At 34.0% G+C, this 19947-nt stretch overlaps 2 protein-coding genes across 2 annotated transcripts; one reads left to right on the top strand and one right to left on the bottom strand.

Annotated features, from left to right (window-relative positions):
- Positions 1-631: 631 nt before the first annotated feature.
- Positions 632-11135, bottom strand: LOC134683993 (uncharacterized). Its single transcript, XM_063543295.1, has 5 exons — positions 11042-11135; positions 4686-5009; positions 3859-3954; positions 2510-2590; positions 632-1062 (listed from the first exon to the last, which is right to left on the bottom strand). The coding sequence occupies exons 1-5, from the start codon at positions 11091-11093 to the stop codon at positions 632-634; spliced, it is 984 nt and encodes a 327-aa protein (XP_063399365.1). The 5' UTR covers positions 11094-11135.
- Positions 11136-17520: 6385 nt separating this feature from the next.
- On the top strand, positions 17521-18279 carry LOC134684745 (uncharacterized). The gene has a single exon (XM_063544052.1). The coding sequence runs from the start codon at positions 17521-17523 to the stop codon at positions 18277-18279; it is 759 nt and encodes a 252-aa protein (XP_063400122.1).
- Positions 18280-19947: the final 1668 nt, after the last annotated feature.

Here is a 19947-nt window from a genome sequence, read left to right as displayed (position 1 = left end):
CGCTGCAATTGTTTGCACCTGTCCTAAGTCAGGAATCAGATATTCAGTGGTTGTCGTTTGTTTTTGTAATTCATAAGTGTTTCTCGTTTCTCGTTTTTTATATAGACTAGACCGGTGGTTTTCCCGTTTGAATGGGTGTACAATAGTATTTTTAGAGCCCATTATAACTTGCTGTTCGGGGTAAGTCTAGGCTCCTTGTTGAAAACCGGACCTTGACCTATATTGGTATACTTTTATAAATTGTGACTTGGATGGACAGCTGTCTCATTGGCACTCACACATCATCTTTCTATATCTATATATCGGTTTTTTCTGTGATTTTTGTTGTTTTTTTTTTTGTTTGGTTTTGCTGTTGCTTAGATTCCAAATATTTGATTTATTTTTTTGTTTTGTTACGGGGCTGGTGATACCCTGGGAGGTGGAACTGTAAAATATTGTCCTCTGAAACAAAATATTGCTTTGCAATATAAAATGTTGTCCGTAACTATGAAATAATGTCAACAGAAGGACAAATTTATAAATGCATTTTTTGTCCATATACGGACAACATTTCAAATGTTATTCTGTGTTTTTATGGAAAGGTGTACATGAAAGGACAATAAATAAATTTGGTGTAAATGTTTCAAGTTGCTTAACATTGACCACCAGCAAGTTCTTTATATATATGATCATCATTCGACCAGTCAGCGGATACTGTTTGATAAGACCTGTTCTCATCGTCTTGTGTTAGATGATCTGTCTGTATGTTTGGAGATGGTTCGTGCTGTTGGACAATCTCATACACCTCGTTGTTGATTGTACGTCTTCCTATTCGTGTGACTGACCTTGCATGTGTGTTGTCCCGAACGTGTTCGCGTGTTTCATAAATTTCAATATTGTCATTTTCAATGTTGTTTGTTTGTTCTTCTCTGTATTCTATCGACATTGTATGCCCCTGATTGGCTTTCTTCAAAATAGCATTCAATTTCTTTAAGTAGATATAAGAAAGAAATACTGTAAAAAAGACCACGATGCCACTTCCAGTCATACCGGCAACCCAATATATTCCATTACTCAGAAAATCTGAAAGATTTACAATTGAGATTTTTTTGTATTTGAAAATAATTTCAAAATATATGTTTACTGTTGTTTTAGTAGAATGAAATTTCGCCTAGGCAAGAAATTAGCGTTTTTAATCTATTTGTTTGTCAGTTCCTGTCCGTAAGTGTGTTATTACTTTCTAATCGCATACTAGTATTCCAGCACACTACATATTGATATGAATAAAAAAACTATCAAAAGACACCGTGAAGCTCTTATTTTATATTACTAGTTTTGTTGGGTTCGTTTTGGTCAATCTCATGTTTTCTATGCAGTGTTGGTAGACCATTGTTGTTTTTTCGTCGAATTCGGTTTTTGTTTCATGATTTTGTCGTCTCCTTTTAACTTAAGTGTTTTGATTGTCCCTTTTGGATATTCCGCCTCTTCTATACTCAAGTAAAGCAATCGTTTACTGTTTTAAAGGACGAAAACAGCAGCACTAATATGTATATTCAAGAATGAATTTCTTCTTAATCGAAAGTTTCCTAATAATGAATATACAATTATATATATATTGCATATGAGAAGATTGGACTACATAGGAAAAACTGAAAATGTAATTTAAAAAATGTTTAAATTTCCAACTAACAGCGTGTGGACAGAATGAATGCAAAAATGTCTCTTGACTGCTGCTGAGAGAAGTAGTTTCTCCTATCATGCTTCTGTTAAGCTTTGACTACATAGATAAAGGGAGATGTGGTATGAGTGCCAATTAGACAACTCTCCATCCTAGTCACATTTTATAGAAGTAAACCATTATAGGTCAAGGTACGGTCTTCAACACCGAACAGCAAGATATTAAGGACTTCAAAAATATGATTTGCGGATTAAGTTAAATTCATTGTATTAAAGGAGCTCCTGAAATCGATTTAAAGAGGTCCTGAAATCGAAAATATAGATATCCTGAAATATATCAATTTCTTTTGCGATGGCCAAAACCCTATTAAAAAAGGTCAACAGTATTTGGTGTCGACTTCATTTAATAAACCAAAAGTGCTTATCTGGATTTACCTTAAGTAATCAGCAACGCTCAAAGCCATATGATTGAAACGAACAATGTAGACACATCGCCGATCACAAGAAATGAACAGCTTTGAGTTCAAAAGTAATCTCAAAATTATCAAAATTAATACAAGGTCAACTTTGTTGAATGGACCCTGAAGAGGCGGTATCTCAAATAGATGGAGAAGTTATTATCCTACAATCTCATTACAGATCATGTGTCTATGCTTCGCTTTCAATGTTCTGAGTCAGGCAACACTCTGTTGTACTTTCTCTTTAAAGGACCTTTCAGGATTGTCTAGTTTTGACATAATGATACACACCTTCAACAGTTTGTAGGCAAGAATTTCATTTTCTTATCAGTAATAATTATCAGAACAGAAAGCGAAACTGTACCACCATCATATTCGAATACGGTAATACTCACCTGAGTCAGATTTGGTTTCATTCAAATGTGTGATGCTTTCGGTTGTATTCTTGTGAAAATCAATGAAAACAGTTGTTTTATCTAAAAAAAATCAGTCCAAATAATCTTTAAAATTCATACAATACAAAACAGCTGCTCGAGAGTAACTGTAAGTTAGTCAACAAGATAATTCAATTAAAAAAAAAATGTTAATAGGTCTTTGAATTAAAGAATAAGAAAAATTAATTGAGAATATACCCCCCCCCCCCCCCCCCTAAAAAAATCAAGATGATAACGACCTTTTAAAGTGAAGATAACTATTTTTCAGATTCCCTTGGTGATAGTAGTTCAGTCATTCGTACACTGAAAACACCAAGTTGTTATATTCTAAATCATTGAAATGTTGAAGAGTGTTTTGCAGATTTTAGCAAACCCCTGCCTTTTAATTCCTGTTTTCTTAGATACTAATCCTACTGCCAAACCATTTCGACAGAAAGTCTTAATTTCCATAAAATAATTCTTTTAATTCAATAAATAAGATGATTTATTGACCTTGCATGTGTCTTCTCGATAAAATTCCTTTACAACCAGATACCAGATTTTACACGGTTCTATCGAAAATCGAAATACTTGACCACCGTAAATTTTTCTTTCACAATAATTGTTCTAGATATAACGAACGAGAGCTGTGGTATTATATACCAGTTTTAAAAACCTTTTGATGTTGAACTTCTTGTCCATGTGACTACAAATGTGTGTTTTATCTGCAAGTGTATTCATCTGCTTGTCTTAAACTTTGAAAAGAACATTAAGAACGTTTAATTCACCTTTTGTTCGTTTTCTTGTAAACTTAAACCTTCTTAGTATATATTATAAACAGCTGCTCTATGATACGACCTTGAGTCATTTTTCATAGTGAAATGATTAATTAATAATTATGGAACGTTTCCACTGAATCAATCCAATCAAAATACGAGTTTTGGTACAATGCTATATTCGTACAATCAAAAATACATAGTTATGGAAAAACTGATTGAAAACAAAATTAAAAATGAGATTCCTTTAAACATTCCCTACCCGAAAGTAAAGTCTGGAGGAAATAATTCCAGGAAAACTACAGAAAGTTGGCGATTTGTGAAAATAGCAATCAATCTAAGGTCAAAGTTTCGTTACTGGAAGGATGAAGCCAAATATAATAAAAATAAAGTTAGCTTTTTTTTCGTAAATCCTTTTCTTGTGTTATGGTTATATGAGAATTGGTGAAAGAGAATTTCAGTTATCGTGCAAAATATTAACGCATGGACCGACATTTGTATACCTGTCCTTGAAGCAAGTATGAAAATTAAAGAAACATCACCACTTTTACTTACCAAAATATTGCTCTCCATTTTCGGTTCTCGGATGTTTGCTTTTTGTTTCGGTTTCGTATTGATTGGGTAAAGTGCTACCTGGTGGTATCCGCTCTTCTGCATATAAAAAAACTTTATTATTATATGATATATGACTTACATGCCAGTTAATACAATACGGTCATCAAACGGCTTTCATCAGACTCGTAGCAAACAAAATTTATTTCTTGAAAATACATGTATGCATACATATAATTTTATATGTATATGATTTTTAAAGTTTGTTCTTCTATTGTAATGTGATACCACTGTTTAAAGTTATGAGGAGAGTCCGTGCCTTTAGTCTTCTTTAGCCCCACTGCATTCTTTGTGTGCCTGTCCCAGGTCAGGAGTCTGAACTATAGGACACCGTGCGTACAATGAGCAAATCCAATCATAATTTCTACTGTTCACGACTCATGTTTATACATGTACTAGGAAAATCTGGTTAAATCAGCGTCATCTTCATAGGAAGTCCCAACCAGTTGAGCCCTCCCAGCTAATCGTTCGCCTCTTGTTTACATATAATCATCATCTACCCCATTCCCCAAAAACAATTGTATCAAATGAAGAAATATTTTAATTATATTTTTTCATGCTAAATACCTTATAATGTTGCTGAAATATGCGGTTACCAGAAGTATTCTGGAAACACATGAATAATAAAAAGGAGTTTGACATACTTCAATGAAACAGCAATCCATCAAATACCTGTCATATTGAGAAAACAAATATCATAAAGGTACTCGAAAACTGCACCTACTGGTTATTTGGTTGAAATTTACACTTTATTATACTTTTAAAAGTACCTTGAACATTAAGCTTGACATCGAATGATATCGCCATGTTTCCAGAAAATGTGATACATCGGTATTCTCCTGAATCATTATTTGTCACATTTACTATTTTTAGATCATACGTGGTGCTATTAGGAAAACTACTTATGTTCAATCTATGGTGATGTGGTATATCTAAATTTACTGCCCATCCGTCCGTGTATATTTGTTCTGTCACTTTCTTACTTGGATTCAAGCGCAGCCATTGCAGAAAAGAGTTCCCTGGTGTGTTATTGCAATAAAGTATAACGCTATCCCCAACAGTTGTATTAATATGCGCAGAGTCCATTATTATTTCTGCAAAGACATAAATAAGTTTCATATTGAAGTTTAATTTAATTCATATGTAAGGTCACAAACAATTAAAATATTTGTATATTGTTTCAGAAAGAATTAAAACATATCATTAACCTGTTTGAACAACATTTTGATTATCTTGGGGTGGGGATGGGGAGGTATCTGTAAACTTGCATGGAAAAGAGCAATATATAAGACACGATGAAAATATGAATCGCTCGTGTGCAAAAGTGCAAATAATTGTTGCGTTGAAACGAAAAATCAGCATGCATAGCAACAGTTGACGTTAGTCAATCCGTAAAAATAAATACTTCTCATCCAAGAATATCAAATGATTATCCCTTGAATACAATACATTCCCTCCTGAAGATTTTCGGTCCCCAAATCTTGAAACACCATCAATGTATAGTACCATTTGACTTGATCAATATTTCCTCAACATGTACATGCAAATGTACAAATAAGATTAAGTGGATTCCGACCGTTCGAAAGTCAACTTCTTGTACTTAAACTAACTTCTAGTTTACTGAAAATAAGTATACTTTTGAAAAAAATCAAATCACAAAAATGCTGAACTCCGAGGACAATTCAAAAAGGAAAGTCTCTAATCAATTTGTAAAATAAAAAACTCAAACTCTTCAAACGAATGGATAACAACTGTAATATTCCTGATTTGGTACAAGCATTTTCTTGTGTAGAAAACGGAAGATTAAACCTGGTTTTAAAGCTAGCTCATCCTCTCAAATGTATGACGGCTATTTTTAAAGATAGCTACATCTCTTACTTGAATGGAGCGCATTCAATTTTTTTTTGGTCAGGGAAGGGCTGCACTGAGTAACATGTTCTAGATTGATGTGGGCGAATGGGTGGTTAAAAACCTAAAACATTTATAAATCGTTGATTGTCCGATTAATGTCTGGTATAATGTGATAGTGCATAGTTCAAGTCAATCATTTATCCTGTCACAAGGAATGCATAGGTGTTTAAAGAGGTCGAATTATTCACTTACAAATGAATAATTCATTAGCGGATTTCTTCGCTTATTTTAACAAATTTGATCCAAACTGGCTGTTAAAAGCAAATTATTAGTTCACTATCATTAATAAATGAACCCAAAATATATTAATATATACTTTTTTTCATATCTCTTGGCTAATGCCCTTATAAACTCCGTCAATTCGTCACTAGCTCAATTGAAAAGTATTAAAACACATATCGAAATCATGGTACTGAACTGTACTGAAGATCGGATGTCTGCAAGTTCTTGTCAATGTGGACGGTCACAAGCACTTAATTTGTCTCAGAAAAAAATTAACTTCTCTATTCTCGAATGTGAGGTTAGTGTATAGATATAAAAAAATAATCTGAGACATGTTCGAGCGTGGATGATAAATAAATTTCAGGGAATTCAACCTCAACGTAATAACTATTATATAATTGTAGTAATACAAATGAGTATTCATTGCAGAAATTAATTTATTACAAGCGATACGGAATGTTATTTTGCACTCGATAGTGTCTGCGTATTTATAGATTATAGATCGGTTACCAGTCAAACATGAAAGTTACGAAATGGAAATATCTCTCGCAACAATACACCGGAATACCCTCACGGTTATCCACTGTAAAAAACATGTAGTATTTACAGGTAAGCGTTATAAAAAAATCACTTTTATCATGACGATATGTTTTCGTTGAATATACTTTTGATATTTAAACAAGATATTTACAGGAAATAAATCAAATAAAAACAACTGTTCCTAGAATTATAGATTTCAATTTAACATGATAATTCTGCACAAAAAAATATGAAAAAGGGACCCTTTTTCTTTCCCTGTTGTCAATTTTCCTTTTTGCTGGGATGTTCTTTTAAAAGGTGCTTTCTCACGGTGTTTATATTATTCTAACTCGTTCTCCATGTCCTTGTCTATAGTACATTTTAGAATTAAAAAAAACCCGTGTCGATCCTATAAATACACGAATTGTAAAAGGTTAAAAAATCAATGCTTTAATAAAATCTTTTTGAATATTATTTTTTATCGGCATAAACATTGATTTTGATTTCAGTTTATTCAAATAAAATTGAGAATGGAATCCAAGCTTTATTATTATACACAAAAGTACATTCAGGATGCTACAATATGTCGATTCTTATATTTTGGCATTATTTGATGTAAGTTGTCTGCTGACTGCAATTGATCAGTCTTAAGCCTCGGTCACACCTTACCGGATAGCTCGAACGGGCGCCTAACGGATAACTGTTTTTCAATCCGTTCATATCCGTAAGACGTCCGTCCATATTCGTTGCATGTCCGTTAGGCATACGTTTTATCCGTCGACGTCCGTTCTGTCCGGTGGAAAATTTTAAGCATGTATAACCGGGAGTTTTCCGTGTTTTTGTAATTCAAAGACGGAATACCAATACTTTAAACTTTATAAGCAAGGTCCGGACAGTACCAGACCTAAGACCTAAACTGACTACAAAATAACATCCAAAAGCATATATAAAAAACAGTTACTATAGAAAAGGATTAGTGTCCAACGGATTAACTTGTAATGATCAGAGTGATTTCCAGGTAGCAGTTCTTTTGCGCCAATTACTGTTTTTCGGGGGTATCATTAATTTTGTTCTCCAAATGCATCAATTGCGCCAATATTCGAAGTTCATTTGCGCAAATTTACATGTACACATCATGAACATATCTATCAAAAATATATATTTATTCTTATTTTTGGCTTAAAAAGTATCATATCTTTGGAGATATTTCACCATGTAGATGAGCAACTGGACAGAAATGACTTAAATCGCATTAGACAGTCCATGTACAGAGGGAGAAGAAAACTTATTGCTTTGCTAAATATTTAATACAAGATATGCCAAAAGAGAAGAACAACGAGGCATTTGCTGATTATGTTTTAGTCACATATGTTGATGACACCATGCGTATGGGCTGAAACTATCTACCACAAGACGTATCATTAATGGGGCAGAAGCATTCCACAAGAATTACATTGAACAATTTTATGCATTTCACTCGTCTATTTTTGTGTTTTTTTGGACAATAAAGTGAAGTTACTACTGAACATACAATAACTTGGTAAGTATACCCAAGCAGCAGCAGTAAGAAGAAGATATGTTTCAGAAAAGGAAACATTTGCCATGTAAACTGCCGGTTGAAGGTCAGAATTAAGGTGGAGGGAAGTCATTTTTCTTCTAATTGGCGCAATCGTATGTTTTATTTTTGGCGCAAATGATACATTTTGTACCATGTAATTTTAAAACAAAGGGCGCAAACGTAGCATTGGAGAAAAATAGTTGTGGCGCAAAAGGACGCAATTTTAGGCGCAAACGGATTTCTCCCGATTTCCATTACGACAAACATATATTTAACAATAGAATTAATTAAACACAAAGAAATATAAAAGGTTAGATAGATAGATTAACAAATTGTCACTTTAGCACTTAAAACATATTGTCCGATCATAATTTATTTCTAATCGCAAATAGTCCAAATCTTCCTGGTACGTCTATCTAACCTTTTATATTTCTTTGTGTTTAATTAATTTTATTCGCAAATAGTCCAAATCTTCCTGGTTATACATGTTCAAAACTTTTAACGGACGTTCAACGGATAAAATGTCCGTTTCGTTTCCGTTTTGATCCGTTACATGTCCGTTATACATCCGTTGGAGGTCTGGTAGATAAATTCACCAACTGACTTTTACCGGACGTTTAACGGAAAAAACGGATGTTGAACGAATGAGAAACGGACTTATACCGGACATATAACGGATAAAACGGAAAATGAACTGATCTGAAACGGATTAAATGCCAATTGAAAATTTCGCGTCAGAAATGCCAATTATTGGTATTTCAGATTTCTTTAGGTTCATGAATTCTTATAATTCATAATCGATCTTAGAGTAAAGGCACGTCTTCACAATCAAGCAGCTCTTATTCAGGCCAGACACTGCCCTTTGGCGGCATTTTGAAGATCACACAAAACCAGTTACACAGAAACATTTTGAATATTTGTGCGATTTACATGTACTGTTATTGTCGCCTTTAATTTTTCCGAATATCTTGTTAGTCCGTTTTATCCGGTACGCTTCCGTAAGGTTTCCGTTTTATGCGGTACTCGTCCGTTCCCGTTGGATGTACGTTCGACATCCGTTATGTCCGGTACGTATCCGTTTCTCGTACGTTGCATATCTGGTGTGTGTCCATATGCATTTGTTACACCTCCGTTTTATCCGGTCAGTACATCAACGGACTCCCAACGGATAACAATTTTGTCAACGAACAAATTTTATTTTCATCCGTAAGGCGTCCGTTCATGCTATCCGGTAAGATGTGAAAGAGGCTTAAGATACGCGCTTTCCAGTTTGTTAGTTGTTTTTGGCTTTGAACTAGCATTCAGTAACTTCAAGCACTATCAGATCTGTACTTTTTCTTATGTGATTTTGTGTGATTTTCATTTATCTGATGACTCGTGACCGTTACCAACTGCTTTTTATGGTATGTTCTCATATCGTACTGTAACACCAATTTCCCATGTTAAGGGAAGGTTTAGCGCCAGCAAACGTATTTATCCCCGCCACATTCTGTATCTGCCTGTATCCATTCAGGAGTCTATAACTTAGTAGTTTTCATTTGTACATGTTGTACCTGTAAATCAGATTTGTTTTTCGTTTATTATTGAACATTCTTCAGGCTGTTAATTTTCTCTTTTGTTTAAAATTTATCATTTCTGGATCCTTTACATATAAACATGTACTATTGGTGTTTGCTCATTGTTGATGACCTATAAACATGTATAGTTGTTAACTGTAAAGTAATTTATTTCTCTGGTGAATAGTTGTCTCATTGGTAAATTAATCATTCCACAACTTCTCATTCTTACATATAAATTGTTTTAAGATTAGTGATATTTCCAATTGTTTAATATAGCACAATAAAATGCATATATCACACTTGTTTTTACATATCCAATATTATCAGATTATTACATGGCCTTGTTTTTTTATATCGCATGTATTCTCAGCCTTAGGTTCAATATCAGCCCAAGAGCCGCATGGCTCGAGGGCTGATACTACATGCGATATGAAAAATGACATGCTATGATCTTTTTATCATATGCTTCAATGATGGAGAAAATAACAGATTCATATATTAATCCTTTTACGTGGTTCCCTACTAGAAGTTCAAAGAGTGAAAAGTTCACGGACGTCGTACCCCAAATTTATTACATTCGATATGAAATCTTTTTATCATATGCCTCAACAGAGAAGAAAAATATTTTGATATGGAAGAATTGACAAAAATATACATAATGAACACTGTTTGGAAAAGTTAACTTTTTTAAAGTAACTTTCTAAATTATGTTTAAACTTTGAAAAATGCTTTTATTCAATAATTTGTTTCTTTTTTTTTTTATTATTATTATTTTACACAATGTACTTGACAGTATTCAAATTGTAGTTTTGTACACTACTTTGTAATATTTTTCACTGAAAAAGTAGCATTGAGGTGTATTTTCCGGAATTTGCCGAGTATCACCGGAACGCCATGCGATAACGTTACGGAAAGGCATGCGATAACAATCGAAGGCATTCGTCTCAACTCGGTCGATTCCGTACCCTCATCTAACGATAGAAGGAGAGTAGCGGATTCTACCGAGGATTGCCGATAGCAATCGAAGGATGTGATACTTTTCATATCAGCCCGCTAAGCACCAATTCGAAAAATATGGAATTTACGTTAATTTAATGCCATTATCGTACAGTAAAAATAAAATGTTATTTAGTCTAAGTATATGATAAACATGTATATATATCATATATAATATTCATTTTGACGGGAATTTGAATTCGAGTTGAGACCCACTTCAATCCCCCTCCATTGCAGACATTTCATTTATATATATGACTTTCCTGTAATTACATGTAACAACCACTCTCCCTTGTTTTCTCAAACTCTTCTCGTTCCTTGTTCCATCCATGCCACTCAAAGAAGAAAATATTAACTATACCTGTAATACTAAAAACAACTATAAACAGTTTAAAGATGTGTGACAAAAACATTCCCGATGTTACACATTAAATGTCGTATAAAATTAGCTAATTCATAAGCATCAAATCATAAGGAAATGTATGATAATGTTAAATGAATGATTTACTTTTATTTATTTCCGTGTCGTCGTCATTAAAAAAAATATTTCCTTTCTGTATTCACTAAAATAGATGATACGAAAGTGTGATATACCATTAATGTGGTCGAATTATTGGAAGGGTGTTAATACACATATTTTCAAACCGAATTTCAGTCTTCCATCGAGGTTTAGTACCGAACAAAATTATATTGCATATTGTGGTATAACTGTCATTCTACCGTACAAAAACGATTTTTTTTGTAGAAAAACACTTAAGAATTGAATGCTTCTTTTTGTAAATTTATTGGGGTGTAAAAGCGTTGACCGAAGTACATTTTGTATGAAGCGCAAAATTACACCCATGAGGGTCAAGCAATACAATCAAACAATAATTTTATACTATACAATGCAATACAATGAAATACAATGTAATACAATGAAATACAAAATAATACAATACAATATATGGAATAATAGAACATTATAGTTCAATTATAAATGTATGTAAAAAACTACTTCAGCGCGGTGTAAAAAAACACCATCATAACCTTGCCTGACACGGGTTTGACTCCCTCAGTTCTAAAGACTGTTTAATGAAGACTCCAATATGACAAACAAGTTCAGGGATGGGGTTTAGAATGTGTTTAAGTTTATTGAATGCATCAAGATGTTGAAATAATGGTACATAGTCTTTAAGATAAGCAAAAAGATTAGAACGCAAAGATATGTTAATGTCACAATACAAAAAGAAATGAAATTCATCATCTAGGACTTCACATTTTTTACATAATCTTTGTCCTCTTGGAATGTTTCTGTACCTTCCTAATTCAATGCCTAGGGAATGATCACTTAGTCTAAATTTTGAGAGTAACTGCCTATGTATAAAATTATTGCAATTTAAATATTCCTCAGACTGACAATTATCTTTTAATTTTTCATAAAGACAAAGTTTGGATGAGGAATCCATTTTTGAAAGTTTACTTAAAGTATTTTTCTCATATTCCTCTGAAACACACTTTTTTATATTACATTTTAACATGTTTCTTGATTGTTTAAAAGGTACATTATTATTAGAGTAATTTTCTGGGTTTATTTTCAATTCTTTAAAAATTTTATCTGCAAAGGAGTACCAAAAATAAATTCCTTCTGAATGTAAATTTATGTTTGTTTGTAGAGATTCTTTTTAACAAGGGGATTAATATCATTACAATTTATTCTATAAATATACATAAGTGTTTGAGTTTTTATATAGGAGTCCAAAGTAAATCTACCTAATTCTGATCTAGCACCTATGTTAGTGGCTGTCTTTTTCAGTCCTAATACTGCTTTACAAAATTTAGAATGAACCTTCTCAAAGGGATATTTTTCTGCTAATGCAAGAGTATCACAAAATGTATTATTTACTGCAGCTCTATTAGATGCCCTATAAGCTGACTGAAAATTATCCATAAACCAAATTTCAGAGTTGTATGTCAAAATAGGTCTTATAAGAGTATCAAATAATTTACATGACAAATTAGTGGGAACAAAATAATGAAAACACGATTTTTATCAATGTTTTATTTAATTCACCTGTGCACTTTATTGTGGGACCTTGTGTTATCATGAGTGATAAGTTTTATTGTGTAATGCAATTGCTTAGTACGGTATAACACGTGCTGTGCAGTTAGCCAATCAGAATAACGTATTACAATGAAAAAAAACATCTAATGTAATTATAAGACAATATAAAAAAATGAAAGCTTCATAGATGTTGTCATTCAGAAATTTTATAGCTTTCTGACCATACTTTTAATAATGATTTTGTTACCTTCATTTCCATAATCTCACTGTAAAATTCTGATTATTGAAGGGAAAACAGTACTATTTATTCTGCCATAGGCGACACTGAATACGCAAAAGGCCAACCTAATGCTAGGAAAATGAAATACTACCGTTTTCCCTGAACATGTGACAACTCTACGGCATATCCGTTGGATCACCAGTAAATGTGATACACGGATGACAACACATTTGGTATTCATAACCAATCTATATATATCAACACAACTTTGTCACAGTAAATCTGCAAATTTGCGAAAATACATTTTTGTTCTTCCTTTAATGATTCCAACTCATGCAATTGCGATTATTGGGATATCGAGAAAACACTTCCTGTACACCGCCTTTAATGTGTCTATCGCTCTAGTACACTCAAACACCGATACTGAATAACTAAGTCAGCTTTTAGTATCCTAGCGTAACCTCTCCTGGTCAGTAGAATATAAGAGTTGTAGCACAGTACATGATCGGTATACAACGTATTTGGCATGAGATGGAATTGATCATGTGCAGATTAGCTAAATAAATCTATCGTAAAGGATCATATGATACAAAATAGATAAAACATTTTTGTGCAAATCTCTTGCCACACTCATTAAATTTGTTGAGTAAAATGGAAATTGCCAGAAGAAGAAGTGATCGTGCCAAAGGAAGGAAAGTAATGTTTACTCCCTGTAAAACTGTATCTAATACTGCAACAAAATACAAGAAGTCTAGTAGTAATAGTAGAATCTGTTGATTATGAATTGAATAAAAGAAAGGCTGTTAGTAAGAAGCTTGATGCTGCCGAACGGTTATATACAGTAAAAACTGAATCAAGTGCAGGTAATCTGGTCCTTATTTTCTCTGCTGCGGCATACGATGAATTTAAAGTAATAACACAGTCAGTTATTAATAACACTGGTCTGCTGATAAATAAAACTGAGACTAAGGATAAATTGGGAGCTGTTGTATCTAAACTATTGGCTATTCGTAAGGGAAGCACGAATGAATTGCCTTGAACTTCTTTAAAACCACAACTTACAAAAGTACTGTTGAATGGTAATCAAGCGTATATAAAGGAATTAATCACCTCTGCTCTTGGGGTCATACTGTATATTCTTGACCGTAACTCCAAATTTAGTCGTATTAACAATCAAATCAGAAAATATTGTAAAATGTTTCTAGCTAGATGACAGGCAAAGTAATCTGGACATAGCAAGTAAAGATGAGCAAGGGTTACAAAGTTTAAGTAAGAGTTCAGCGGTTAGCCCTTAACAACAGTGTTCAGTGGGATCTTTTCGAATGTTAAGCAAAAATCTATTCAAAGCGACATCTCATGTTCAACATGTAAGAAGCTTTGCGGGAATGACTCTTAGGAGGTAGATTGCGACATATGTAATTCATGGCTACATTATAGTTGTGAAAACTGGCTTTTAGTGATATTCATGTTATTGAAAATAATTTAACAGCAGATTATGTATGTAGAAGTTGCAAACATTTGAGAGTTTTGCAGTCTGATCGATTGTGTAGTAGGAGGGTTAAACTCTGAAATAAGTAAGGTCTCAAGTAAGGATGAGGAAACCTCTTTTAAAGCGCCAAGGTCGTTCAAGTGTTCCTGAAATGACAACAGATGAGATAATATAACAAATAATATTGTTACAAATGCGTAAATTAACCCCATGGCTTCAGGGGTTGGTTGTTTTTGGGTGTTCCGTTAAAACATATAATACCAAGAATAATGAGGATATAATTAGGGATAATTCAAGAAGTGATAGTCCAAATAGTTCGGTACAAATGGGTTCAAACATTTTAAAAGAAGAAATAATCTACTAGTACCTAAAATTACAAATTGCTCATAAAGATAAAGGAATTAAGCAAAAGGACAGTCAAATTTATAAGTTACAAACAGAAGTGTCCACACATAAAAAAAGCTTGAAGCAAGTAGAGCTAATGCTATAAAACTGGGAAATGAAATTAAGGGCTTAACGCACTTTGTTAATTCAAAACAAAGACAAAGTTCGAGCGTGAATTAAGACCTCAACAGGCAACGCCCTAGGTCTCAGTGATAAAAGTAATAAATCAGAATCAGAAAACTTACAAAGTTGGTTTCTTGAACAGAGGATAAGGCAAATGGATATTAGATTTTTTTAAGTTAATAAGTCCAATAGAAATGAAAGGGCTCATTTGACATATTGAAATGGGGGCATGTTGTCGGTGATTTAGAGACAGTTTAACTTACGCGTCAAACGTTAACACTTCTTTTAACGCCGTTTCCATTCACATTGTTAACGTCATCATCATCTTCTGTTAACGTTGTGCTATTGTTATGTATCATGTTGCTATATTGAGTTGAGATTATACGATCAAACGAACCAGACGTTGTTTTACTGCCTGTCTAGACTTTTAGTTAACCCATCCGTCACATTGGTGCCGTGACCAGGATATAATGACGAAAAAGAAAGCCATTCGAGTGGGCCATCGAGGAGCCGCGAGGAGATTAATTTCAAAGATTGAAGAGGAATTAGAGAAAGAAACAACACAACGCGACGAAATAGAAAGCCTATGTGAAACTTTGAAGAAGAAGAGGGATATTCTTTCGGAACTTGATAATGAAATATTAGAGGAGATTGCAGAGGAAAACATGGAAGCAGAGATAGAAGACTCAGATCGGTATGTTTTAGATATAGAACGAATTTTGACAAAAGTACGCAATTCATCAAGTTCAAAACAGAAAAATAAATCAAATGAAACTAGCTCTAATCAGAACTTAAATCCAAATGCAGCAGATTTTGTATTTATCAACTCCACATCTACATGTAATACTCCACATCCCATGCAGAATAATGATATGCAATACAGATCGTCAATGAGCGCAACAAATTCTAGCATTTACCACAAGCTACCAAAATTGAATCTACCATATTTTAATGGCAATTTGTTAAACTGGAAACCTTTCTGAATATATGCGTTCGTGATTTTGTGGTTCTGACCAAACCTCTCTCTCAGTATTGATACGGCTTGATAGTAATTTGCACTTGTGAGTGGTAAACCGGCGATACATTGCGCGGCTATTCCCTGAATCTGATTTTGCAAATACGTAAATTTCTGCACGTCTGTTAATGTTTGGTTATCGTGTATTGTTGATTGATACGCATCCCAGTCTAGTGTATGTACAACAATATCGAGAACGATGACAAAATTGAAACTATGGAGAATAATCAAAATTTACGTATTGGTATAGGAGAAATCATAGATATCGAACGGTACAATTCTTATAGAAAACTAACCCGCATTACCGCATATGTAATGAGATTCGCAACAAACTAAAGAGCAACAGAAACTGAACGAAAGAAAGATTTGTTACGTAGTGATGAAATTGAAAATGCAAAATTCCTATGGATAAGATATACACAAGGTAAAATATTTAGTGACGAAATAAATTGTATAGATAATTCTACAAAACGTAAAACACTTGTGCGACAATTAAAACTCTTTCTAGACGAAAAGCAATTATTACGATGTGGTGGCCGCCGAATAGACAATGCGACAGTAGGAGAAACAGTCAAGTTTCCATATCTGTTACCGGCAAAGGACCGTCTTACACATTTGATAGTGTTAGAAGCACATGAGAACACACTACATTCAGGAATAAATATCACTCTAGCATACATACAACAAACATTTTGGATTCCGAAATTAAGACAGTGCGTGAAATCTATATTGTCGAAATGTGTAACGTGCCGAAAAGTAATCGGAAAGTCTTATCCCGCACCAGAAATTCCACCATTACCAAAAGAGAGAGTTCAAGATGCCACACCCTTTAGCATCACCGGTGTAGACTTCACAGGTGCGTTAACGACAAGAAACAGACACAACGAAGAATCGAAGGTTTACATTTGCCTATTTACATCATCTTCGCAAGCCAAGGGTTACGATCCACTCCCGCTCTCTTCACCCTTGGCGGATTGACTTAAAATTTCGGAGACACAAGGTAAGGATTTTTATTGGTTGCAGTCAAAACTCGCTGCATCCAATCAAAAAGCGCCTATAACATGATCACGTGTAAATGTATAAAGTGTTTGTAAACAATTACCACGTGTTTATTGTGCCACAAGACTTTACATCCCTAAACATACGACTATATTTAGTGAGGTTTTTAATCAACCAACAGAAGTTCCTGTGTATGTTTCATGCACAAATGCATGAATGTTGACGTATATTTTCATTTCCAGCTTTACCAAGTGTGTAGAATCTAGACGCTACCGTGTTTTTACCTCCAAATTGAAGACTTCAAGTGCTACCATTGGTCAAGAATAATGTATTCGAAATGGGCGTGATTTTTATCTTCCGATAGATGGCGCATCAATGTTATCACAAATGTTGGCTCAATCCGCCAAGGGTGAAGAGAGCGGGAGTGGATCGTAACCCTTGGCTAGCGAAGATGATTTACATGTGCTATCACTCGAGCAGTACATTTGGAATTAGTTTACGATCTCAGCGAAGAATCTTTTTTATTGTTTTTCCGGAGATTTGTAAGTCGACGATCAGTGCCGAAAATGATGATGTCAGATAATGCGTTAACATTTAAAGCTGCTTCAATCGAAATTTCACGACTTTGCAATTCTAAAAAAGTTAAAGAAAATATTCAGAATTATGGCATTGAATGGAAATTCATCCCAAATAGAGCTCCATGGTTCGGGGGCATGTGGGAAAGAATGATTGGCTTAACAAAAACATCACTTAAGAAAGTATTAGGACGTGCACATGTTAACGACGAGACTCTAAGGACCGTATTAACAGAGATCGAAGCCACACTCAACGATCGACCAGTGACGTATATTTCAACAGATATCAGAGATCCGGAGCCGCTTACACCATCCCATCTTATACATGGACGAAGAATAACAACTTTACCGTATGTATCGTCAAATAGTGCTATTGACAATCTAAATGTTTGTGAATTAACACACACAAACTTGAACAATCAAACGATACGACAGAGACAATTGATTGAGAATTTCTGGACAAGATGGAAAGGAGAATACCTTACTTCATTGCGAGAATATCACCAAAGAGCTGGAGTCGACGTTCGAAAGATTAAAGAAGCCGATGTCGTTCAGATACACGACGAATCAAAGCGTGTGCATTGGAGACTTGGAGTTGTGCAGGACACTATTAAAGGCAAGGACGGCTTAGTACGCGTCGCTATGGTGCGTACCAAATCAGGAATTACAAATCGACCCGTGACGAAACTCTACCCATTAGAAGTCAACAGCATGGACTGTTATCTGAGACGAAGTGAACGAAGAAACTAACGTGTGCGAACAGACTTGTTAATTTTTCTTATTTGTGAAAAGACTGTAAATTCAAAGAGTTTTTTACGTAAATAATAATTTAATCCTTTTTTCATTATTTGTGAGTTCAATCTATTTTTGTGCTTTCCGCATGCCACTATATATCACAGCTAATGGACATTGCATCTGGTGGCCCCGAGTATGTCCGTGATTTAGAGACAGTTTAACTTACGCGTCAAACGTTAACACTTCTTTTAACGCCGTTTCCATTCACATTGTTAACGTCATCATTATCTTCTGTTAACGTTGTGCTACTGATTGTTATGTATCATGTTGCTATATTGAGTTGAGATTATACGATCAAACGAACCAGACGTTGTTTTACTGTCTGTCTAGACTTTTAGTTAACCCATCCGTCACACATGTCATTTCGGCATGACGAATCTCACCCCGATAGTTTTCAAATTGATACTAGTGGCAGTGAAAAAGAGGCTAATTCAGTGGTTAATGTATAGTGATATTTTTTTTAGGGAATAAAATTCTAAGGGGGAAACAAAATGTCAAACACAAGCAAGAAAAAGATTTCTCGAGAAATCGGATCAAATGTATAAACCTCCAAGAAAGCAAATGAAACAAGTACCGCCGCGATTCTAACGTCAGGAAAAGCTAGGGTACACACAGAGAGAAAATCTAATAATGCCCACAAAAGGTCAAACTACAAAAATGTACGAAAGGTTATACAAGAATCTCATGAAGATAAGAATAATGAAAACTGTATAGATATTGTGCTGAACATTTTATCTTTTAACATTGAAGTTTTTTCGTCTAATAATATGTATCTATCTATGTTAGAGAAAAGAGCTGATACAATTATTCTGCAGGAGCATTGGTTACACAATAGGGGAAACACATTTTTGAGGAATTGTTAACTGACTTTTTATGTCTAGTAAAATGTTTTGATGACGATAAGACAAATGACCCAATCGAAAGGAGGAGGAGGCACGCTGGTAAAAAATTACAAAACTTTGTTGAACTTTTACCGGATAGGTGTAGTAGAGTAATAGCTATCCGTTTTAACATAAAATAGCCGCTGGTGCTACTATGTGTCATGCCCACTAAAGGTGGAAATATCACTATTGGAGACTTTAAAACTGTACTAGATGAGCTAAGTGAGAGAAAAAATTTCGTCGTATATTGCTATCACGCTCGTCGTCCGAATACTTTTAGTTTACACACTCTAACTTTAGTAAAAGTGGATAGAAATCTATGAAATTTTAACACAGGGTTTGTGACCACAAAAGGAAGATTGGGATTGATTTTGGGAGTTTTGATCTAGAAATTAGGGGCCAAAAAGGGCCCAAATAAGCATTTTCTTGGTTTTTGCACAATTACTTTAGTTTAAGTTAATAGAAATGAATGAAATTTAAACACAAGGTTTATGACCACAAAAGAAAGGTTGGTATTGATTTTGGGAGTTTTGGTCCCAACAGTTCATGAATAAGGGGCCCAAAGGGTCCAAAATTAAACTTTGTTTGATTTCATCAAAAATTGAATAATTGGGATTCTTTGATATGCCGAATCTAACTGTGCATGTAGATTCTTAATTTTTGGTCCCGTTTTCTAATTGGTCTACATTAAAGTCCAAAGGGTCCAAATTGAACTTAGTTTGATTTTAACAAAAATTGAATT

This window comes from Mytilus trossulus, chromosome 9 (assembly GCF_036588685.1).
Source record: "Mytilus trossulus isolate FHL-02 chromosome 9, PNRI_Mtr1.1.1.hap1, whole genome shotgun sequence".
NCBI classification, from domain to species: Eukaryota; Metazoa; Mollusca; class Bivalvia; order Mytilida; family Mytilidae; genus Mytilus; species Mytilus trossulus.
The sequence above is the reverse complement of the archived record's forward strand: the minus strand, read 5'-3'. Positions and strand labels throughout refer to the sequence as shown.